Source organism: Acinonyx jubatus, chromosome B3 (genome assembly GCF_027475565.1).
Source record: "Acinonyx jubatus isolate Ajub_Pintada_27869175 chromosome B3, VMU_Ajub_asm_v1.0, whole genome shotgun sequence".
NCBI classification, from domain to species: Eukaryota; Metazoa; Chordata; class Mammalia; order Carnivora; family Felidae; genus Acinonyx; species Acinonyx jubatus.
The window spans coordinates 114,272,913-114,297,013 of NC_069386.1; the positions used below are offsets into that span (position 1 = coordinate 114,272,913).

The window sequence follows — 24,101 nt, forward strand, 5'->3', positions numbered from 1 at the left end:
TATTCATGGACATTCTGCTTGTTTCAAATACTTTGCCTCCAAAGCAATATTCATTCAGCCCAATGAGAAGAAATATTTGAACAAGATTAAACATACTCCATTTTGACATGCCTAATATTTTCCAACTTTGTCCATTTTATTAAGAATATAATTATTGCCTAGGTCTGCACTTTTATTTTCCATTCAAAAATTATACCAACACTACCATACAAAGGAACTGTTCCTTCCCTAGAGGAACTATTTGCTACAAGAGAGTGCATTATATGAAATCTGGTTATCTGCTGATATGAGAAAGTGAGCTTAATATTTAAAGGAAAGGTTAGGAGGGTTGGTGTACAGAGGTATTGTTAATTTGTAAACGTGGCTTAGGCCACATTCTTTAGAAACAGTCAGAGTCCAGGACTCCTGTGCAAGAGATTGACAGGGTGCCCTCCGGGGAATTTGTAAGGAAGGGAGAGAAGCAAGGAAGAAGCTAAACAAAACTTGTATTTCAGCTGAATTCTAGCTTCCGCTGAATTCTAGAGTGAGTTCTGGAGTGTCAGTGTCACCAAGAGTTATATTAGAGGGAACTTTTATGTATATTAGAGTTGTATGTAAGAGGGAATTTTTATGTAGTTTAGCCTTCCTTAACTGATACCAGTGAGACAGTTCTTAAACAGAAAAAAATTATGGGTGAATGAAGACATGTAAAACCCAACTTGAATGAGAAAAAGAAAATACATAAAAATGGGAAAGGTATTTATTTATTTAAAACTTAGAGGATAGGGTTGGATTGAAGAATTTACAAAAGTAGTACGGCAGTAATGAGCTAATCCCTAATCTGATTGAATTTAAGAATCTCTGATTTATCTCTAACAATAGTATGTATGGATATGAAACATTCATATTAAACCAGTTTTTAAGAATTTTCATTTAGTAACTGAGTAGTAACTATAGAAGCTTTTATCAGTACACTGGAAGTCCTTCACTTCCTATAAACCATATTTTGGGGGCACTTGGATTGCTTAGTTAAGCATCCAACTTCGTCTCAGGTCATGATCTCACAGTTCGTGAGTTTGAGCCCCACGTGGGGCCCTGCATTGACTGTGGAGTCTGCATGGGATTCTCTGTCTCCCTCTCCCTCTCCCTCTCTCTCTCTCTCTCTCTCTCTCTCTCTCTCTCTCTCTGCCCTGTTACTGCTCTGTCTCTCTCTCAAAATAAATAAACTTTAAAAAAAAAACATTTTTTATTTCTGTTTAGGATCATTTCACTTCTCCAGATGAGTATGATGACCCTACTGTGCTCTATGAAGCCATTGTGTCTCATGAAAAGAACCTCGTAATAGCTCATGAAGGGGACCCTGCGTGGCGGAGCGCGGTTCTTGCCAATTCTCCCTCCCTGCTTGCTCTGCGGCATGTCATGGATGATGGCACCAATGAATATAAGATCATAATGCTGAATAGACGATACCTGAGCTTCAGAGTCATTAAGGTAAGTTTTTGAGGCGTTTGTGTCTGAAAAAAGAAGAAAGGAACTTACATAACCTTGTCCTAACTTTAAAAAGTCATTGAAGGGGCGCCTGGGTGGCTCAGTCAGTTAAGCGTCCGACTTCAGCTCAGGTCACAATCTCACGGTCCGTGAGTTGGAGCCCCCCCCCCCCGCCCCGTGAGTTCGAGCCTGCTTCCGATTCTGTGTCTCCCTCTCTCTCTGCCCCTCCCCCGTTCATGTTCTGTCTCAAAAATAAATAAACGTTAAAAAAAAAGTCATTGAAACTCTTTTTATAGACAAAAAAAAAATGACCATACTACATTAGCATTATTTATTTATGAGCACTTAATTTATTTTAATGTAATTTATTCTGTCCTCTGAAATTTTCTCAAGTACGATAGAGTCTTATAATGTTTGCTTATTTTCTTTCTGTGGCAGTCTTATCTATTATATATGCTATCTCTTCTTAGAATATCAGCATCTCTTCTTAGAATATCAGCACCATATTGCTAATCTGATTCCTAGGTTGCAAAATAATACCATAGTTTGTACTTTTCATTGTTTTTTATTTTTTGATTTTTTAAACATCTCATGGCTTTAGGTAGCTTAATTTCTGAGATTTTATTTTAATAGTTTATAACGATTTGCTTTTTATCTACTTCATTTAATCAACCTGCAAAGTCACAAACATCCTTTTAACTCTAAATATTTGTTACTGCTCATTTCTATCAAAAATATCTTATTACCCCGATTGCAAAATGCAACACTTTATCAATTTGGTAAACTTGGTATTTTTGTAAGGCAGACCAGGGAAGAGAGTACCGTGGCTGCTTATTATTTAACAGCCTACGAATGACAATGGAAAATTGAAGAGCTCCTATTCAAATGTGACGTACTTGTATTTCTTGCTTTTCACTGTTATCATAGGTCTTTTGTATCTCTCCCATTTATACTCTTCTGTTTATATGAGTTTCATTCTTGGCCCCTTAACCTAATTCCCACGTGTTCTGGTTTTCAGGTTAATAAGGAATGTGTCCGAGGTCTTTGGGCAGGACAACAGCAAGAGCTTGTGTTTCTACGTAACCGTAATCCAGAGAGAGGGAGCATCCAGAATGCAAAACAAGCTCTGAGAAACATGATAAACTCATCTTGTGATCAACCTATTGGCTACCCAATCTTTGTCTCCCCCCTGACAACTTCTTACTCTGACAGCCACGAACAGCTTAAAGAAATTCTTGGGGGACCTATCAGCTTGGGCAATATCAGAAACTTCATAGTGTCAACCTGGCACAGGTGAGCCATGGGGTTGCATATTTCAGTGATGGTGTGTCCTGACCATCTTCATCCAAGCAGTTTTCATGAGCATCACCTGGAAAGCTTCTAGAAAAAATACAGATGCCATGGCACAATCTAAACCTATTCTATCAGGAACTTCGGGAAGTAGTCTATTTCAAACTCTTATTCAATACATCAAATGTACAACTCTGGTCAATAACCACTGCTCCAGGGGCACCTGGGTGGCTTAGTCAGTTGAGTGTCTGACTCCTGATTTTGGCTCAGGTCATGATCTTGTTCATGGGATTGAGCCCCACGTCAGGTTCTGTGCCTGCTTGAGATTCTCTCCCTGGCGCTCTGCTCCTTCTTTGCTTGTGCTCGCTCTCTCTCTCTCTCTCTCTCTCCAAATAAATAAATAAACTTTAAAAAAAAAAAGAACCATTCCTCCAGCATTTGGTAGAATCTTGAATAGTTCCCTTTTCTTTAGCTTTTCTTATTCTATATTGCAGCATAGTGCCACTATTAGGATGTGTGAGCCAACAAACGGCAAATTAGAGAAAAACGTAGGAAACCTGAACAAGCTGATTACTTTTGTTTTATTCCATTCTAGCAGTAGGGGGCGCACACTGTATTTGCTGAAACTCCTGCTTGTGCAATGCGGAGATACTACTGCCATTTTAACAAGCCAGTCATCACTCAGATCTCGAATCTGTGGTGTCTTCAAGTGTGCACATGAATTTTTTCTCTTCCTTTGTCTAGTAAATTACGGTGTTTTGTATAGGAACATCATAGTTTGGTGACTGGTGAAGAAAAGTCACGGAGTATCTTCAATTTCTTACAAGCTTTTGTTCAGATCGTTAAATAACAGAACTTAAAAACAGGATGTGGAACTGGGGTGGCAAACTCTCAAATAGACATCTTCTTCTAGGCATATTCAGAAAAAAAAAAAAGTTTCACCATTTTAGTATAAGAAAGAAGAAATAAACCAGAGTGGCGTTCGAAGAAATTTCTTCCCAAAACTATCCGTTGTGCTGGAATTGCCTTGAAGAGGTTGAGTTCTCTTCCCCCGAGAGAAATGGTATAGAGATTAGAGTGCCTAACTGCCCTGGTTTGCCCAGCACTGAGAGGTCTCCTGGGAAGCAAGACGTTCAGTGCCAGACTGAGACAGTTAATTGTAGGCTATCCGGGATAGTTGGTCACCCCACATTAAAAAGGCAGGGGCGGGGCAGTGATTACAGCAGTGCTCATCCAAGTGTGCTACAGCAGAAATGAGGTCTTCAGGGGTGCACACTTCAGAGGCGCTGAACAGACACTGCCAAGAATTCTGTTTCCATCTGTAATCTTAATGGTGCAGTTCTGTTATGTGCAGTTTATTATGGTTCAGGAAAGAAGGCAAGATCAGAAAAGATGATAGAGTATATAAAAGTGAAGGTAGATTGGGAAGAATTGAGGCAGTGAGTATAACGGGAATAGTTCTTAGGCCATCCTTTGAAAACATAACTGACCTTTCTTTGTTTCTCATATTGACTATGCTGTAAAGACTTTGGAAGGTGAATGTTAGTAGCATTAAACATTCTGAATAGCTGGAAATAGAATAAAACCCCTATCTTGAGGTGATTGTGGGATAATGCTGCTTACTTTGGTGTTTGTTCCCAGGTTAAGGAAAGGGTGTGGGGCTGGCTGTAACAGTGGTGGCAATATTGAAGATTCCGACACTGGAGGTGGAATTTCCTGCACTAGTAACAATGCAACAAGTGCCAGTGACCCCCATAGCAATGTGTCCCAGGGAAGCACTGCAAATCCAGGGCAAGGGTCGGGAGCAGGACCCCATCCACCTGTCACATCTTATCCTCCAACACTAGGTAATGTGAAAACAAACTTACATGTCTAAGCCTCTTAGCTCTGGGGCTCAGTTAGTATGCATGTCTAAAGAGAATTCTAGATTACCTACTTGGAAATATGTAAAAATATTTTGTTTGATTCCTGGTTGGATGTTATCCTATTTATATTTATCCCTTTATATATACGTAAAATTTGAAATGTCATGTCTTTGTAAGTATAATTTTTAAAGGCTAATAATAATCTAGTTTATAATGTGATTAACTTCTCTTTCATTGATCAATGATTTGGTTTCTTCGAATGTTACAAATAAACTTTGTGACTGCTGTTTTCTTGGGCTAGAGACTTTAAAAATGCAATCACTAAATCAAAGTTTATGGGAATATTTAAGATTCATGACACATAAGGCCAAAAGTCTTTCCAGGAAGCTTTTGTTTTTGTTTTTGTTTTTTTAACCAGTTGGTACTCTCACCAGTTATACAAAGGAATGCCCATCCTGTAAACTTTGACCTGGAGTATTATCGGTTCCCTGCTTGCTCAGAACAGGAGAAGGGGTGGTCTTTAATTTCATTGTTTTAATTTGCATTGCTCTGATACCCAAGATTGAAAGGTTTTAAATTGAGTTTATCAGCTGTTTCTCTCTTTGAAGTACCTGTTAAATCTCTTGCCCATTTTTCTATTTGGTCTTTTTATTTTATTTGTATATTCTGTATTCAAGTTCTTTGTCAGTTTTCTGTACTACAGATGTCTTTTCCCATTCTATCCCTTGACTTTCGATTCTCTTTCTGTGAAGAGTGCCTCCCCTTCTTTTATATATATATGTATGTATATATGTATGTATATATATTATATAAATATGTTGTATAAATTAATTTATATGTGATTATTATTATATATTATGTTATATAAATATATATATAATTAATTTTTTAAGTTTATTTATTTTGAGAGACAGAATCCCGGGCAGGCTCCATGCTGTCAGCACCAAGCCCGATGCAGGGCTCGAACTCAAGAACTGTGAGATCATGACCTGAGCCGAAACCAAGAATCAGATGCTTAACCCGCTGAGCCACCCAGGCACCCCGAGTAGCTTCTCTTTTGACAAGAAGTTCTTGGTTTTAGTGTGGAGCAATTTGCTGATCTTTTCCTTTCTGATTAGTACTTTTTATATCCTACTTAAGAAATTTTTTCCTATCCCAAGGCACTGATGGTATTTTTTTTTTTGTTTTACTGATTTTCCTTTTACGTGATATCTGCAATCCACATGGTATGCAGTAGGAATCAGATTTAATCTGTTTTCATATGGCTGATTGGTTGATTCAGTACTGTTTCCCCCCACCCCCCCCCCCGCTTTATATGAACGAGATGAAGTCTTAAGACATTTACTTATGTTTAAAAAAAATCCAATAGCATTGTAATCAAGACTAAATAGGTATATTATCAACATCTTGTGGTTCTTTTTTAACTTCTGAGTGAAAAGGTAAAACTTTCAGTGTGCTTTTTTACATGCTCTTACTTTGATCAGCTCTTTGTGTTTTCAGATAGAAAGTACATGGAGGAATTTTTTCATTAGAGTTAAAACTTACTTTCTAATTCTCACATTACTGTTAGGAGTCAGGAAAAAGACAAACCTGAGGAATTCTATCAAGCAATTTGAAAAAGGACACAGAAGAACCTGCTATTCAGTATCACTGATAATTCATGTATAGTAGCAATCCTGTAATGGATACAAAGATTGCAATGTGGTATCATCATCTCTCTATAGACCGTGTAGTGTGTCATTGGAACGGATTGAAAGGCCACTAATTCTATACCTTGAGAAATAGTTATGGATCTTGCCACATGAATCCTTAGTAAATATTTCTCATGGTCTCGTTTCCATGAGATACTTAATTTCTGAAGTGATAAAGAGTTATTCTTGTTATTCTGAAATATTTCTGTGGAAGATATTTTAGGATTTATCCCAGCATTAAATCCAGATACTTGCTGAAATTATTTGTGTCTTTCTTTTACTCCAGAATTTTAATTTTTAAAAAGCTTTAGCAAATTGGGTGGCAATTTGGGCAAATTGGGCCGCAAACTGACTGAATGGCTCAGTCAGTTAAGTGACTGACTCTTGATCTTGGCTCAGGTCATGATCTTACAGTTTGTGATCTGCATTGACAGTGTGGACCCTACTTGGGATTCTCTCTCTCTCCCTCCCCCATTCACTCTCAAATAAATAAACTTAAAAAAAAAATTGACAAGCTTTAGCAAATTAAAATTATATTATCAAAACCACACAAGAAAACCGATCTCAAATATTTATTTATTTTTGATAACTTAAAAAGTTTTGAATATAAGCGTTAAATTCAGTACATTCAAGTCATTTTGCTTAAGGGATGAAGATTTAGGGGAAAAAAAAGAAAAGAACCGTGTTTGAATCACGCCATCTGGAATAAGTGCTGTTGTTTCTCCCTCGCTAGGCACTAGCCACAGCTCCCACTCTGTCCAGTCAAGCCTGGTCAGACAGTCCCCTGCTCGGGCCTCAGTGGCCAGCCAGTCGTCTTACTGCTACAGCAGCCGGCACTCGTCTCTCCGGATGTCCACCACGGGGTTCGTGCCCTGTCGGCGCTCGTCCACCAGTCAGATATCGCTCCGGAACTTGCCGTCCTCCATCCAGTCCCGCCTCTCCATGGTGAACCAGATGGAGCCCTCCAGTCAGAGCGGCGTGGGCTGTGTGCAGCATGGCCTCCCCTCTTCCAGCAGCTCCAGCCAGAGCATCCCGGCCTGCAAACATCACACTCTCGTGGGCTTTCTTGGGACAGAGGGAGGTCAGAGCAGTGCCGCCGACGCCCAGCCGGGCAACCCCTTAAGTCCTGCCAATAATTCACACGCCAAAAGGGGGGAAGTGATTTACAGAGTCCAAGTGAGTAAGCCCACAGTTCTGGCACTGTCTCACCTGTTTGTGTTTATTTCTCATTTGTCGGGTGGAGGATGCTGGTGAAAACACACCTCATATTACTTAGTCTGAAGACTAGGACGTTTTTGAATGTTGAAAAAAGTTTCTGCCAGCCTGAAAACTGGAGGCAAGTAGTTTCTCAGTGGTGATTGTTGTTCCGCACTCAGCTGTTGTCATGTGGCCCTGGCAGTAAGGTCTGCTGTAGGCTAAAAGGAATTCAGGAGGTGGCCTTTCAGATTGTTTTTTGTCCAGTTATAGGCCATGGAGAACTTGAGACTTAGTCTGGGAAAGAGATTTTACTTGAGATTATATAATCTGTCATCATCAAGAAAAAAATTGAATTAGAAATGACCCATATTTATTTACAATACAGATCGTGGATCCCAGTCAAGTTCTGGATGGGATCAACCTATCAAAAAGGAAAGAGCTGCAGTGGCCTGATGAGGGTGTCCGGTTAAAAGCTGGGAGAAACAGCTGGAAAGACTGGAGTCCTCAGGAGGGCATGGAAGGCCATGTGAGTTCTCTTACGAAGCTGACCCCTGCTCTCACTTTTTGTGTAGCCTGACCGACTTGTGTGCACGTTTTTAGCTAATTGATGCTCATGCTTTTTTAAATGCACCTTTTGCTGAATTATCAAACAGAATGACTGTCTCTAATTTTAAGTGAAGTTTGCAAATACATTCAAGGTCCCTGCCACTAATTTATTTTATTCTGAATCATTAGGTGATTCACCGATGGGTGCCTTGCAGCAGAGATCCAGGTACTAGATCCCACATCGACAAGACAGTACTTCTGGTCCAGATTGATGATAAATATGTGACTGTCATTGAAACCGGGGTACTAGAACTTGGGGCTGAAGTGTGAGCCAGTGTTTTATAACTACATTTCTCTTCCCTCTCCATTCCGAGACGTTGGAAAAAGAGAGGAGAGCGCAGAAGACGCCTGCAGGTTTTCCTCTGCTCCTGTGTGGGAGATACTTGGATGTAGAGTGGGCTCGGCCAAGCGCCTCTCCTTCACCCTTCACCCTGACTCCTGTCACTGTCTCCATCCCCAAATAAAGCTGAACTATTTTTTTAAGTTAGCTGCCGACAAAACATTTTGCATGAAGGATAAAGTTCTGTTAAATTACATCCTTACAAAAATTTTTTTCCTATGCATTGCCTATGCTTTAAATCAACAAACTCTTCATTTCTAAACTACGATCTCATATTTTTCTAATTTCTTTGCCAAAAATAATTGCCATGTTTTGTCATAGAACATGAAATCCATTTACCTTGATTTTTAAAAACAGACCAGTGTAGAAACCTTCACTTTGACGTTTAGCAGTATGAAAGTTTCATGTACAGTGAAAGAGACTATGAACAGACATAGATTTATCTTATTCCTTGAGCGCTAAAAAACTTTAATGAGAAAACTGCACTAATTTTTTACAACAATGCACTAAAGTCTGAGATTTCTCAGAACATTTATTTATATATAAAAATAAAATACCATTATTTAAATTGCCTTTGGGATTAACCCCTGCCCTTTCCTTAAACATACATAGCAGGAACTGTGCTGTTCATTTTTTTGTCAGTAACCTATACTCCATTGCCAGTACATTGGGTGTTTTCTCTAAAATGAACGTTAAGGGTCAAGAGGGACATAGCTTCATCGTTGGAGATAGCGGTCAGTGCGTCGGTCCTGTGAACACCACTGCCAGCTCCTGTGTCCACACATCGGAGGCGCTCCAGCACCGGTGTGCCCCAGCTCCTCTTGGGGCAAGCTCTGCTGGGGTCAGTTCTGGGAAGAAAATACTTTTATTTTTCAAAGAAGAAGATGAGCATCCAGGAACTTAAAAAAAGGATCGATTGCTTTTCTATTCAGAGTCATTAGCTCTTGAAGTTACTCACATGCAGTTCAGTTAATCAAGTAAAATTTTTTCAAACGAAATTATCCAGATGGTGCAGTTCTTGTTATGTCCCTCTTCAATAACCTCGCCTCTTATTTTGCTCCTCTCTTCTTTTTCTATTACTTGAATTTTATTTCCTGTAATTTATAGTGTGTAGGTGTAATTTGAAATATTTATAACTGTGAAATTGACTTAATATGTTGTCTCATAACTTAAATTTTATTGGTTTTTTTTTTTTTTTAAATACGCGTGTATTCAGGGAAATCTATAATTCAGATTTACAATTGGGCTAGGTGGAAACTGTGGTTTAGATTTAATTTTCAACTTCCGGCATTTTTTAAATCCTTCCGAAAACTTTCCCCTTTTGTGTGAAACTCCAAAGAATATGTATACATCTCCTGAGCATTTAGGAGCAGCCATCTTTCCACCCCACTGCAAACGGGAAGTAGAAAGCAGGTGTGAAGTTAATCTTCAACGTGTATTTTATTTAGTCTGATACATCCAGAGTGTTACTCTTTCCCCATGTGGCGCTAGCCACATTTCAGGTACTCACCGGCCACATGTGCCTGGTGGCTCCTGTATCGGACGGCACAGGTGTAAAGTATCTTTTGATGAGGTGACAGGAGAGAGAAGCTGTTTCCGCACTAACCCCTACTGTCGCTCTCACAGGATAGCATAACACTTCCGTAGATGGAATGAAAACTAACATCCGACTACATTTCCATTCCACAGTGTGGTTATTTTGCCCTTTTCTAATTTACAGTTTTCGTAGTTATTCAGGATCCAGTGTACCTCGTGCTGACATTTCCAGACTTCGCGCTTTGCCAAATGTACTTTTTAAAAACATTTGTCAAGTGATTTACTGAACCTTTACACAAAGGTACCCATTCTAAATTGACCAACTAAAACGTATTTTCCTGATACTGTTGTTACATTCTGTATTTGCCGCATTTTGGCAAATCTACAGTATGTCATTAAGGTCCAAGGCTTTTATGTTTCTCTTCTGAAACCGAATATATGATCTGTCTATCTAACCATCTATATTTATTTAAAATCTTCTCAAAGGAATTATGATTCCTGCTGCCTGTTCTCTTTCTGAAATGAATATGATCTTTTCATGGTCATTACCTAGATGGGAAGATACGTGGAATCCTTTCAGTCCTAAATGGAAGATAATTCATTTTCCTACACAGAAAAAAAAAAATCTGAGCTTCAGATGATTCAGTCAGAAGGGCTATTCCTAGCCTCACACCCCCTACCCCGAATTGTTAAACACATTACACGCTCTAAAAATGTAAGACTAGATTTTATATGGAACATATATATTGGGTCTTGATTTGGCATGATAACTGTGGACATTCTTCTCAAAGCAAGTTGAATTTTGTTATCAGATAACCCTTGAAGGAATTTATGGAATAGAAACCCTAACAGGAGCCCTGTTTTTATTTTTTAGTCTAAACCTGATGGTCTTTTAAAAGTCAGAATACTTTTCTAATAATTACGGCAGAGGAAGCAGTGATAATTGAAGACTCATGTCTTAACAACTGGACCTAAATTATTATGTGGAAATATACATGGCTTTCATTGAGTAAACTGATCATACATGTCTTATTCTGCCTTTCCCAGCCCCCCTTGGAGAATAGTGAACTGCTTATTTAGATTCCCTGCTTAACTGTCTTCATTAGTGTACAAGACTCCAGCATACACACACTAGTGTCTTCAGTTCACATTTGCCAAAACTTTCAGAGTTCCATAATTTGAAAGTAAGGATATGTCATTAAAACACTAGCTTTTTATGCATTTCCCTTCAACAGAGTCTCATTGATACCTTTCTGGTCTTTGTCTTGTTTGAGTTTGTTTTTTCCCTTCTTTTGAGAGAGAGTCCTGGAGTGAATTATAAATTGTGACTTTCTTTTCTCATTTCCTCTCATTCAGTGGCAAAAATCATTTTACAACTCAAAATTAAGTTTTTGGTTAATCTTCGAGCTTATAACTTGGTGTGAGCCCTCTTTTTTACATCATTTTCAGTACTTGATAGAAATTTAAATGTTCATTTTTTTCTAAAGAAATCTAAATTTTCCAAGAGTATAGATTAATATAAGATGTTGGTATTTAAGGGACTTGGGAGAGTAGGTGGTGAGGCTGTCTATTTTTACGATAAGAGGAGATTAATTACCTTTCAGGAAATTAATGAACAATCTTCACCAGTGTTCTGCCTTCTTTGAGTTTCTATTATTGGAAGGTGAGCTTCCCTTAGATTTGAAGTCGTTTTAAAAATATTTCGAGTGTAACTGAGATACTTCTACTAGTCCTTGAAACAGAAGTAGACAGATAGTATTTCTATCCTGAGTGAGGTATGGAAAATTATTCTGTGTACCGAATGTCAGGTCATAGAAGTTTTTATGTAGAAACTAAGTTTATAAGGAAGATGGGTTTTTCTTCTTGGGTTGGTTTATTTTTCTGTCTTCTATCAAAATATAAAAAACAGCCTCAAACCTAAGCAAGAGTAGTTAACTTAGCCTTAATAAATTCCACTTTGCTTCCATGCAACGTCCTTCTGCCTCTGCCTAGAAATTCATTTGGTGGATTGCTGCATCGGTCCAGAACTAGATGTCTTTTAAACTTACGATTTGCCCAGAGTCTAAAATTATCTTTTTCTTTTAGTTAACTTTCAAAAATCTTTCCTTCTAAATATATGACTTGAGAAAAAGATACCTTAGTAATTTTGCATAAGAATTCTTTGAATTTATGTTCACTAGCTATTAAACTATAAACTGCTACCCAGATTAATTACCTTTGTGTTTATCTTCCTTATTCTTTCATTAATATAGACAATCCCTTCCCTTTTTTTTTTTTTTTTTTTAAGTCCTCAGTATTCATTCTTGTTCTCTTTTGTAGTGTAATATAATCATACAGAATTACTTTGCCTGGACACAGACCCAGTGCATTTTTTCCCTTTGATGTGATAAATTGTTCAGGTGAAGTATAAAACATCAGTTTTTATTCTAGAGGCTTTTCCTTTAATTCTAAAATGAGTGGAAAGAATAATGTCAATCAAGGCTAAAATGATACTTGGAACCTGTCAAGGGACTTTGAAATTTCTGTTTTAGTCTTCTGACCATGCATTTGTGCAGCATAAGTTTTAATAATACATTGGAAATCTGCAGGGTTTTTTTTTTTAATTAAGTTTTTTAAAACCAACCTTTCTTCATTTTTCTTTTTTAAAAATCTGGTTGATATATACCTAGGCCTTCTCGTTTTTGACTTGCGAAATGTTGAGGTAAGAATTGTGACTGGAAAGGAATTAATTATTATACAAATAGATCTGGTGGGTATGTGAGTAGAGTGTTAATTTTGCTTGAAACAGAAGTATATTTTCTGCTTTGAATCTCCTCACCAGAGTCCTCTGTCAAGAACTATGTATGATAAGAATTTCTCTTTATTGCCTATCAGCCCACATATTCTTTCTGAAGTAGAGTAAATAAGTTCTATTTGTGAGCTGAACTTTATCATCTGCCATTTTATGGAAGCAACACAGCATTCTTTGGGGGAAGCAGAAGTGATTGTCCTCGCAAGGTTATGTGACGACTCTGCTCTAAGACTTACACCTGTTGTATAGGGTTATACCTTTTTTCTTACACCTCAGCTCTGCACCTGACAATTTATGGTTCCGTGGAGCCAAGCTAGAAGGAACAAAGGTCATGTGAGAGTGGCGAGGCTGGATTCCTGGGTGTTACTTGTGCAGGTGAAGGGGCATCCTGGAATTCTAACCAGAGTAGTTGTTGGAAGTGAGATGGCTGCTCCAGATGACTCCTGGGTTTAGTGTAACTGTGGTTGAACAAGATTTTTTTTATGTATGAAGCTTGATTCCACAACCAAAATAACAGAAACGTGGGGAAAATCCTGTCTGCTTATGCTTTTTAAAGCTTACGGTTGAAGTGAAAATGAATTGTAAAAACTGATTACCTTAACCCTATACAATGGGCTCTGCATGAGGAAATGGAAGGAAGAATACTACAAGTGATTCAGGAAGGTATATGTGAGGAAGGAAAATGGGTTTCCCTTTTCTGATCATGGGCTCTGAAAGTATTCATTGCCTTTACCAGCATTCAGTATAAACCAGAGATAAGAATATATGTACTCGCGTGGGTCTGTGAGTGTGTGTGCGTCTGAGTGTTTGTTATTCTAAATAGCTTGTAAATATTGTAGTTGTTTAAAATGGAAAATAAAAGCTGAGATTGTTTTTTTCTTTGCAAATATATTGCATCAAAAATACAGTATTGACAGTGGATAAAACACTGAGGAAATAAATTTTTTTTCATTTTGCCTTCTGTCCATTTTTGTCAAGAAAAGAGTACATCATATAAAGCTCTGCATAGCATATTTTAAAACATGTACTTGGTTCTGAAATAATCATTTTAATCAGAAGCTTTGGCCTATAAACATGATTCAGCTTATAAGAGAAATGTACATATTTCATATTAAAAAGACATCTTTTCATACTTGGTAGAAAGGTTGTACTTTATGTCTTCTGAATTTATCTGAATATGTTATAGTAATGATACAACATTAGATGGAAAACCTAGGGTAATAAGTGTGTGTATGTGTTCACTGTAGTACACTAAGTTACAATATAGAAAAAGGAGTGCACATTTGGATTATGGTCATCAAAATCAGACAAACTAACCTATTGTTTACATGTGTAATACTTAAGAGAAAATGCAAGCTGAGAATGAGAATAGATATACTTTTTTTTTTTTCTTTTTTTTATGTATTTTGAGAGAGAGCTCATGAGCTCAAGTCGGGGAGGGGCAGAGAGAGAATCCCAAGTAGGCTCCACGCTGTCCGCACAGAGCCTGATGCAGGGCTTGAGCTCACGCACTGTGAGATCATGACCTGAGCCAAAGTCAAATGCTTAACTGACTGAGCCACCCAGGCAGCCCGAGAATAGATATTTTCTTGATTAAAACCCTTATTGAGCCATTAGTGAGTCATTTTAACTATTAGTAACAATCAAAACCATCAGGATGCTGATTATGTGCCATCTATATCAGAGTCCCTGACAGTTTTCTGTCTTCCTGTCCAGGATCACAATGGCACGACTGGGGACGTAGTAGTATTTAGTCTTAAAGGACATTATGTTTTCTAGTGACAAGAAACCTGGAGGTTAAATGAGACACATCTTCAAAGAAAATAGGCTGGGTAAGTGAGCTGCATCAGCCTTACAGCCAGAGATTGAAAGGGCGGAAGACATGAAATTTGAGTCCCATAAAAGTTCTTCATTGTTCAAAGTGCAGTTTACTTAGGATTTTTCCTACTAAAGAAAGGATCCCAAAGTTTTGCCGACCTGTAGCCACTAAATCTCACTAGGTAGATGCATTTTCCTGTGGGGAAGGCAAAAAGCACCTTGTGAAGTAAGGGCATGACCCAAATGGTGGTTTCTTATGTATTCAGTCAGCACTTGTTAACACACAATATTGTTTTATTCCCCCCTTCCTAGGTACTTATTAAAGGAAATTAGGTATAACTAAACTTCATACTTGGGAAAATGTAATTTGATACAAGAGGAGCCCTAGATTGCTTTGTAACTTCATAGGATACACAGTAACAGCAAATGGCTGGAGAGGAATCCATCTTGTCTGGTAGCCTTTTAAAACTATTCGGTGTCAATATGCAGTAAACTGTGCCAAAAGGGAAAAGTCATCCTTTAGTCCAGGGCTCCCTTTTGTTCCCCAGAACATTGCATGAATACATATTAATTGGCCCATATAAGAATACTTCAAGTCTTGGGGCACCTGGGTGGTTCAGTCAGTTTAAGCAGCCAACTCTTGATTTTGGCCCAGGTCATGGTCTCACAGTTCCTGAGATCAAGCCCCATGTTGGGCTCTCCACTGGCAGCATGGAACTGCTTGGGATTCTCTCTCTCCCTCTTTGTGCCCCTCCACAGCTCGCTCATTCATTCTCCCTCCCTCCCTCCCTCTCTCCCTGTCTCCCTCTCTCTCTCTCTCTCCCCCCCTCCCTCCCTCCCCTTCTCTCCTTAATAACGAATAAACATTAAAAAAAGAGAATACTTCAGGCCTCCATTCCAATTCTGAAGCACACAGTCTTGACCTGTCTTCATCAGGGAAAATCAACATCCCAAGATAACATTGAATTGAAGCAGATACCAAGTAGCACCTCTGTGTTCATAATACTCTTAATGGGTTTGCTCTCACACACCACCCACAACTTCTTGGTTTTCTATCAATTAATAACATGTACCACAAATGTTCCACAGTGTAGTCCAAATGGAAGGTGTACCTTTCTTTAGACAGAATGCAGGTTCGTCTAGCTTATACATTTGGGAGTGACTCCTCGTACAATTGCAATATGAAACAGTATTCATTTAAATAGTTTGAAAATACAAATTTACTTGGAATGCTTATAGTTGCAAGAAAGAACCCATTTCAGAGTTGCTGAATACAGGAAACTGGTTCACTACAAAATTTAGGGTAGAGTGGGCTTTCAGGATTGTTTTGTTCATGTTACTCTAACTCTGTATATCTGTGATTTTCTCTACTCCATATGCATGCTATGTATCCTTCCTTTTCAGACTGGAGCTAGCTAGCTGTAGTTCTGGACCCCATTCCATACACATCATCAAACAGAAATAACACTTCCAGTTACCTCTCACATGGGGAAATTTCCCAGAAGCCTCGGTGTATTTCTCCTTGCATCCCTTTAAGATTTGATGTAGGCAAGATCCTTAACCTGTCCCTATGTCCTGATTTTCTAAACCAGTCATGGACAAGAGAAACAGAATTACCATGACTGATTGGCTCAGACAAATCAGAGCTAGCCTTGAAGCTGGAGTCCAGTCCCCAAACTGTAAGGTTGCTACATAGTGCATACAAAAGTGTTGACTGAAATGTCAACAGCAGATGTGTATATAGCTCTCCAGAGTACTGTTTTCAAGAAACAGAGACCCAGACCACCTAAGAATTAAGGTGTTTCTTTTAAGCTGCATCTGTAGCAGATTTAGAGCAGAAAGTTAGCAGAAGCTTAGGCAGACACAGGTCCAGATGTTTGCTCTTCTTTTCTTAGGGGCTGCCTTACATCTCATGACATTCTTGGTATTGTCCATCTAAATTGTTTCCTTACTTAGGTTAGCGGCGGGGGGTGGGGGGTGGAATCACCAGTGAAGCCAACTGGACCTGGATTGATCTTTAGAGAAAAGCTTTCAATTAGGGATTTGGATTTTCTGTTTATTAGTTTTGGTAGGTTGGGTTTTCCAGAACTGTAGTTCTCAAACTTTTGGGTCTTGGAATACTCAGAAAAAATTACTGAGGATTCCTCCCTCCCCCATCCCAAAGATCTTTTGTTTTTATAGTTTATACAATATTTACTGCATTCGAAATTAAAACACATTTTCAAGTTATTTCTAAACGAATTAATAAATTCATTACCTGTTAACATTCTTATTTAAAATTATGCTTCCAACTTAAAAAAAAATGAAAAATGTATCAAGACATTTGAACTGTGTGCTTCTACATACAGTGTATTTATTGCCTTATATTATTTTGGTTGAAGCATATGAGGAAAGCCTGGCCTCATAAATGCTTCACTAAAATTAGACAAGTGGTAGTTTCTTAAAGGTTAGCTGCAGTGTGGAATCCCATTTGTACTGGATTATTTTAAAATCCATTGCCGTACCTTACTTGGAATGGATCTTTTACCTGTGTGTGGGATTATAACATCATTTATTTAGAAAAATAATGGTTCCCGAGTTATGCAGATCTTCCAAATGTTAACACATTTCATTATGCATTATAAAAAAATCACTTTTGTTTATGTCAGCATCAGTCTAGTTAGATACACCTTTATTGGGAAGCTAGAAAGCTCGTAGTGGCAGATACAAGCGTTCTAAAATTTTTTTAATGAGAGCTTAAGCTTTATCCTCGGGAACAAATATTGTCAGTTGTTAACTTTGAAGCAACAGTCTCATTTCAGTTTTGAGAAAATATCTGTCAAGTACTGAAGCCTGAATAAGTATAGTTTGTCTCTTAGTCTTTCTTTCAAGTCAAAATGGCATTCCATGGGAGAGAAAAAAAAAAAGTGACTTAGCTCATAACTCAATCACAAAAGGGCTATTCTTTGAGAAAACTGTATTTGGGTATGCTGAAGAAGTGCTTTGTGAATACTTCCCATTTTCCCACATCGAATTCTCAAAAGATGTGCTTTGAAGGAATGAGATGTAATAAACTTAACAATTTTTATTGCTTCCTCAAGGGTATTCTTAAGTGAAATTGACTTTCCCCTGTGAGTGCATGATCGTATAGAATGCAGTGGCTAGTGGTATACTTTGGTGCCATTGCCTTGATTCCTGCTTGAGGTGTCTGTAGTTTTACTCCCCACATCTTCTGCACAATCAATTTCCATTATTTCTTTTATCCATGGGTTACTTAGACTCATTTTGGTTAACTTTCAAATATTTGGGACTTTCTACCTAACATTTTCTAGTTATTGCTTAATAACCATGTCAAAGCAACTGTCCTGTTAATCCTTTGAGATTTGTTTAGCCTTCCTTTGTGGCTCTGTATATTTTCAATTTTCGTAAATGTCCCAGTGGGCATTTGGGGGGAAAGCATGTATTTTACAGTTAGGACAGCCTTCTTTCTATACTATACTATACTATACTATATATATATAGTATATATATATATATATGTATATATATACACACACACACACACACATATATATATATATCTCAAGTCAACTTTGTTATTTTTATTGAGATACTGTACATTTTTACTGATTTTTTTTTCGCTGGGGGGGTCTATAGTTGTGGATTCATTTCTCCTTTTAGTTCTATCAAACTTTGGTTTATATATTTTGAGACTACATTTTTAGGTGTATAAAGTTGGAAGATTTGCTTTGACCAATTGATTCCCTTAATCATTATGAAATGTCCTTTCCATGTCTAGTAATACCTCTTGCTCTAAAATTTAGTTTATCTGATGTTAGTATAAAGTTTGTGTATTTTAACTGTATCTGTCCTTTTAGTTTCAACCTTTCTGTCTCTTAGAGTGTACTCTTATAAACCACTATGTACTTGGGATTTTTTATTCAGTTTGACCGTCTTTGATTTTAAAGGGAGTATTTAGTCCATTTACATTGAAGATAATTACTGATTTGGGGTGGGCAAGGAGCTTAAATTTACCATCTTTTTGTTACTTTTTGTCTTACCTTTCCCGTATATCTTTTCTCTCTTCTTGCCGCATTTTGGAATAAGTCATTTGAATTGTTATACCCCTCCTCTTGATTATTACCTACATATCTTTTTAATTATCCTCTTAGTGATTATTGAAATTAAAGCTTACCTACCTACTTGGTACCTTACCACCTCTTGGGACTGACTCTATTTCTGCCTTTGTGTCTTTTATGCTGTTTTGTCATGCATTTTCAGTTATGTATTTTACCTTTTTTTTTTTTTTTTCTTTTTGAGAGAGAACACGAGCAGGGGACAGTGGAGGGGAGGAGAGAGAGGGAGAGGGAGGGAGAGAGAAAATCTCAAGCAGGCTCCATACTCAGCCCAGAGTCCAACACGGGGCTCGATCTCACAACTGTGAGGTTGTGACCTGAGCCAAAATCAAGAGTCAGTCACTTAACTGACTGAGCCACCCAGACGACCCAGAACTCTGTATGTATTTTAAATTTCAAGGGCATAATTATTTGGTATAATTTATATTAATTTAGATTTATCCACATATTTACTCTTTTCATTGTTCTTTGTTGCTTCTTATATTTTCATGATTTGGGATAATATTTCTTCTGTCTGAAGGACTCCCTTTACAGTTTCTTGGTCTGCTACTAACAAATCCTGTGAGTTTTTATTTTTCTTGTATGAAAATGTTTGTCTTCAGTTTTTTTTCAGGGGGGACATAGAGTACTGAATTGGCAGTTTCTTTCTGCCCTTCAAAAGTATTACCCACAGTTTTCTGATTTCCATGGTTTCTTCTAGTCTTAACTGCTCTTTTCAGAGGCAGTACCTTTTTATGCCTTTGGTTATTTTTAAGATTTCATTTTCATCTGTGGTTTTTAGTCGTTTTCCATATGTAGCCTCTGTGTCGTTTTGTTCGTATTTGTCTTGCCAAAGTTTTCTTACTGTCCCTTGAATCGTGGCCATTGTCTCTTCAGACATTCCTTTTGACAGATTGTCTTTCTCTCCTCACATTGCAATGACAAAATATATTAAAAGTTGTGCTGTGTTTTTATCCCTTATATTTTCTTTTGCATTTCCTGTCTTTAGTCTTTTCATGTTTCAGTCAGAGTTATTTTCCTCTATCTACCCTCATTTATTCCTTTCTTCCTTCACCTGTATCTAATCTTCTGTTAAACTGATCTATTGAGTTCTCAAGTTTTGTAACTGTATTCTTCAGTTCCCATTTTTAATATAGTTTTCAGTAAACTCTTGACATATTCTCTTATTATTTAATTTACTAAACATGTGAACTACCGTTATTTTAAAGTTGGTGTCTAACGATTTTAATATCTGGATCTCTTGAACATGTTTCCTTTGTTCTCTTCTCAGTTTTTATCTTCTTGTACATGTTCATTTCTGGTGTGGACTTGTGTATGAAAATGTATAGATAATTGAGGCTCTAGATATTATCTTCCTCAAGAAGATTTACTTTTACTTTTGGCAGACCAGGTAGGAAATTAGAGAATGAGCTTTTGGAAAATGGACTTCAGTCTCCTGAGGGCTAGTCTGTTGTTTCTAGTTCACCTTTACCCCTGTGCCACAGCCCTTCAGATATCCAAACCTAAAAGTCTGGGGTTTCGCCCATGGGGTGTTCTGAATTGCAATTATCGACACCCCAGCCTTGTGAGAGTCCAGAAGCTCTCTGTTCAGCTTCTCAGCCTCTCAGCCACTGCTTTCAAATTGGCAGATATGGCACCAAATATCAGTCATACCTCTCTGGGCTTCCTTTGTGGGGTCTTAGCCTATAAAGTTATGGTAGTAGCTCCCAGTGCCTTCAAATATACTTTATATTTTGTACAGTCCTTTGCATTGTTTTTCATTGAAGATTTGGTCTGCAACTTATTTGCCGCCATTGGCGGGGGGTGTGGGGGGGCGGTGGGTGGATCTCCTCTGTCAAGTTTTAATCCTCCTTATGATCAGCCAGCATACTCACCTCTTTATATCCTAGTGTTATGTTACTTCACTTTGGCTAGCCTTTACCTTGATTTTACCTGTGGTGGTATTTCAAGGTCAGCCCGGTCTTACGTTGCTAGCTAACCTGCAGATGTATCCACCTATGGTAGAGAGGGTTGGAGGTGGTGACTGGAGTGCCCATGGTCTCATGGTATAAACCGAGTCCACGGAGATAGCAGGACCTGAGAGAAAACAGGATCGGTGGCCTCAGAATGTGTGAGTGTGGCAGCTCTTCTGAAGTTTGTGTCCCATCTAGTACAAAGTGTATCCTAAAGGTAGACCAGACACCTCAGATAAAACAGCGTCTCATTAACATCTTGCATGCTTGCAGGCTCTGATTAAATACTAGGTCACATTATTTTTTGTTTAGAAATCAGTGTTTTCTCTCCATCACGGCACAGTAGGTTTTTCCATGTTCTCTTTTCTAGGCAATTGCTTTCCTGGCCTGAGGTCCTTATTGACCCTCCTGTATCAGAAGTGACACACTGGGGTGATAGCAGCAGTAATAGCAGGGACAACAGATAGCCAAAGTCCCTTTCTAGCCCTGACTTTAACTTTTCAATTCATTCTAAACGGAACAACATCTCCATTGGTAGCCTAAGCACTAAAATGTGTTTTCAGGCCAGAATTAAAGAAACTTCATCTGTCTTTTTTCTGAGCAGGGTGGGATGAGTGTTTGGAGAAATCAAGTGGTTTAATTACTGAAAACCACTCCATCTAGAGGCTTATGGTTCATTTTGTGTGACCTTAGACTAGAAATACGGAGCCAGAGAACAGGAGGCAAAAAATAATAGCTCCACTTGAATATTAACTTTTCCTTTCTGGAAACCAGAAAACTCTCCACCTCCACAAGTTCTGACACGTCCCTAGTTAACAGCTCTATTTTGCAATGCATATTAGGTCACCCTCTGGAAATGCAGGTCAGAAAGAAAACGCACCGGTGATCTGGGCCATGGGTGAGAGGGCCAAAGAAATGACAAGTACCGAAACTGGGAGAGCATCTGGGTCTCCCGTAATTAGATGGTATGGCATAGCTACCAAGCCACACACACTGGCTCATCTGCCCATGGCCAGCACAGCAAGCCTCATGGAAATTGGGCATTGGGACTAAAAAAATGCAAGATCCTTAGCCCCACGTTTCTAGATAACGTGGAGAATGAAGTCAAATTTAGGATGCATTTGTTTTCTTATTTATTTAATTTTATTTTTTATTTATTTTTTAAAGTTCATTTATTGTATATAATTTATTGTCAGGTTAGCTAACATACATTGTATACAGTGTGTTCTTGGCTTCGGGAATAGATTCCCATGATTTCTCACTTACATACAACACCCAGTTCTCATTCCAACAAGTGCGCTCCTCAGTGCCCATCACCCATTTTCCCTGCCCCCCCCCCATTAACCCTCAGTTTGTTCTCTGTATTTAAGAGTCTCTTATGGTTTGCCTCCCTCTCTGTAACTATTTCTTTTCTTTCCCTTCCCCTGTGGTCTTCTGTTTAATTTCTCAACTTCCACATATGAGTGAAAACGTATGATACCTGTCTTTCTCTGACTTATTTCATAAGAAGATACTCAACATCACTCACCATCAGGGAAATACAAATCAAAGCCACATTGAGATACCACTTCACATCAGTCAGAGTGGCTAAAATTAACAACTTGGGAAACAACACGTATTGGCGAGGATGTGGAGAATGGGGAACCCTTTTGCACTGTTGATGGGAATGCAAACCGGTGCAGCCACTCTGGAAAACAGTGTGGAGGTTCCTCAAAATATTAAAAATAGAATTACCCTATGAACCAGCAATAACACTACTAGGAATTTATCCAAAGGATACTGGAGTGCTGATTCATAGGGGGCACATGTACCCCAATGTTTATAGCAGTGCTATGGACAATAGCCAAATTATGAAAGGAGCTCGAATGTCCATCAACTGATGAATGGATAAAGAAGATATACGATGGAATACGACTTGGCAATGAAAAAGAATGAAATCTTGCCATTTGCAACAACATGGATGGAACCAGAGGGGATTATGCAAAGGATGCATTTGTTTTCATAGTGAAATTGTCATCAGCATCACTTTGTAGATAAAGTTACACAAAGTGTGTTTTAGTTAAGGGAGTAAGATTGGCAGAAGAACTAGAATTTAGAGATGTTCTAGGGAGGGGTAAATTGGCTATCCAAATAGTGTTGGCTTTACAGTTTGTTAGGAGTTAGTACATAAATTTGGTTTTGTCACAACCTAAGTTTTTGGAAACCTTGTTCTTTCCAGAACCTGACTTCAGAACTAATGATAATGAACATAGAAGATAAATATGTTGATCAAAATGCCAATTTATTAGCTTACAGTTCTAAAAACAAATAGGGCACTCCCAGCTTCATCAGAAGATAGATGATAGGCCACATTGACCATCGGAAATTAGTCTATGGCCATAGAAGAGCACAAGGAATTAGAAAATGTGCTTTGTAATTTTTCTACTTTTCTAGTGATATTTATGTTTGTTAGTTTTAGGTTTTTTATTCTGTGGTGGGAAATACTATCGAATTTTGGGTTTGCTTTTTCCAGACTCCCAAGCAGACCACATTTCTCCTATTGTCATATTCTTCAGCTATGTGAATACGACTGTATTAGGCTCCAGCTTTCTCGCACATTCTGATTCCACTTCTGCCTGGACACTTTAACTGGATCACTGCAACGCCTTGCCCTTGAGGAGGATTGGTCTTAACTACAGGTGTGAATTTTATAATTTAAGTTTGGGAAATCTTTATATTGTAGTTCAGATGACATAAATTTACTAGAAGTCCTACCTTATTAGATTTCTAACCAAGAAGAATTTAATTACTGTCTCCAAATGCACCATGAATTTGGGGGAGAGGAAGGACTTTTTAAAAGAATGTCTCATTCATAACATTAAGAGCAAATACATGTCTTAAGAGATTAAAAGTAAAGTGTGTTTTTAAAAAGGAAGTTTAAAATGGGTATGCATTTAGCCTGAAAAGGATTGTTGTAAATACATTGATCTCGGAAATATCCCATATTCAAGAACAGAGAATAAATTACAACGGTAGGCTGATTGGACCAATAGATCTGTTAGTGAAAAGAAAAGCCTGGCATGTCTATGGCAAAGGACTGATATATGATAACTCTTGCCAGAGTGAAGATACTGGGAAATAACATTCCATTTCCACTGCAAGTTACAATGAAAGAACTCTCTATAATGCTATAATGATTTTCTTTGAAAAGGGTTGATTGCAATAAGATGTGAGTCCCTACTGTGTACAGATAATTCACAACAAACCTGCCAGGTGTCTTTACTGTTATCTTACATATGTTGAAATTAAGGGTTAAAAGGTAACTTTCAGGAAAGGATAAAATCATGACTCCTAGGTATAAAAATGTACACATGTTCAAGACTTTATCTGATGCCTTAATCTGGAGAACTAACCACATGTTATAATAGGTTCAAAGTTAAGTTTTCTAAAAAAG

General features: G+C 38.0%; 1 protein-coding gene across 11 annotated transcripts in view; it reads left to right on the plus strand.

The window, feature by feature from the left end:
• The window catches only part of PCNX1 (pecanex 1), a 178,366-nt gene extending 155,120 nt beyond the window's left edge, over nt 1-23,246 (plus strand). For 7 of the 11 annotated variants that reach the window (XM_053224629.1, XM_053224627.1, XM_053224628.1 and 4 more), the window contains 7 exons: nt 1,240-1,470; nt 2,486-2,760; nt 4,399-4,604; nt 7,047-7,489; nt 7,896-8,036; nt 8,246-8,282; nt 8,431-13,740. In XM_053224629.1, the coding sequence (XP_053080604.1) occupies nt 1,240-1,470; nt 2,486-2,760; nt 4,399-4,604; nt 7,047-7,489; nt 7,896-8,036; nt 8,246-8,282; nt 8,431-8,717 (1,620 nt within the window). In that variant the 3' untranslated portion in view covers nt 8,718-13,740. Of the gene's footprint in view, nt 1-1,239; nt 1,471-2,485; nt 2,761-4,398; nt 4,605-7,046; nt 7,490-7,895; nt 8,037-8,245; nt 13,741-23,223 lie in introns of those variants that run through there. The other 4 variants (XM_027066062.2, XM_027066065.2, XM_053224630.1 and 1 more) reach the window with 3 other exon arrangements.
• Nucleotides 23,247-24,101: the final 855 nt, after the last annotated feature.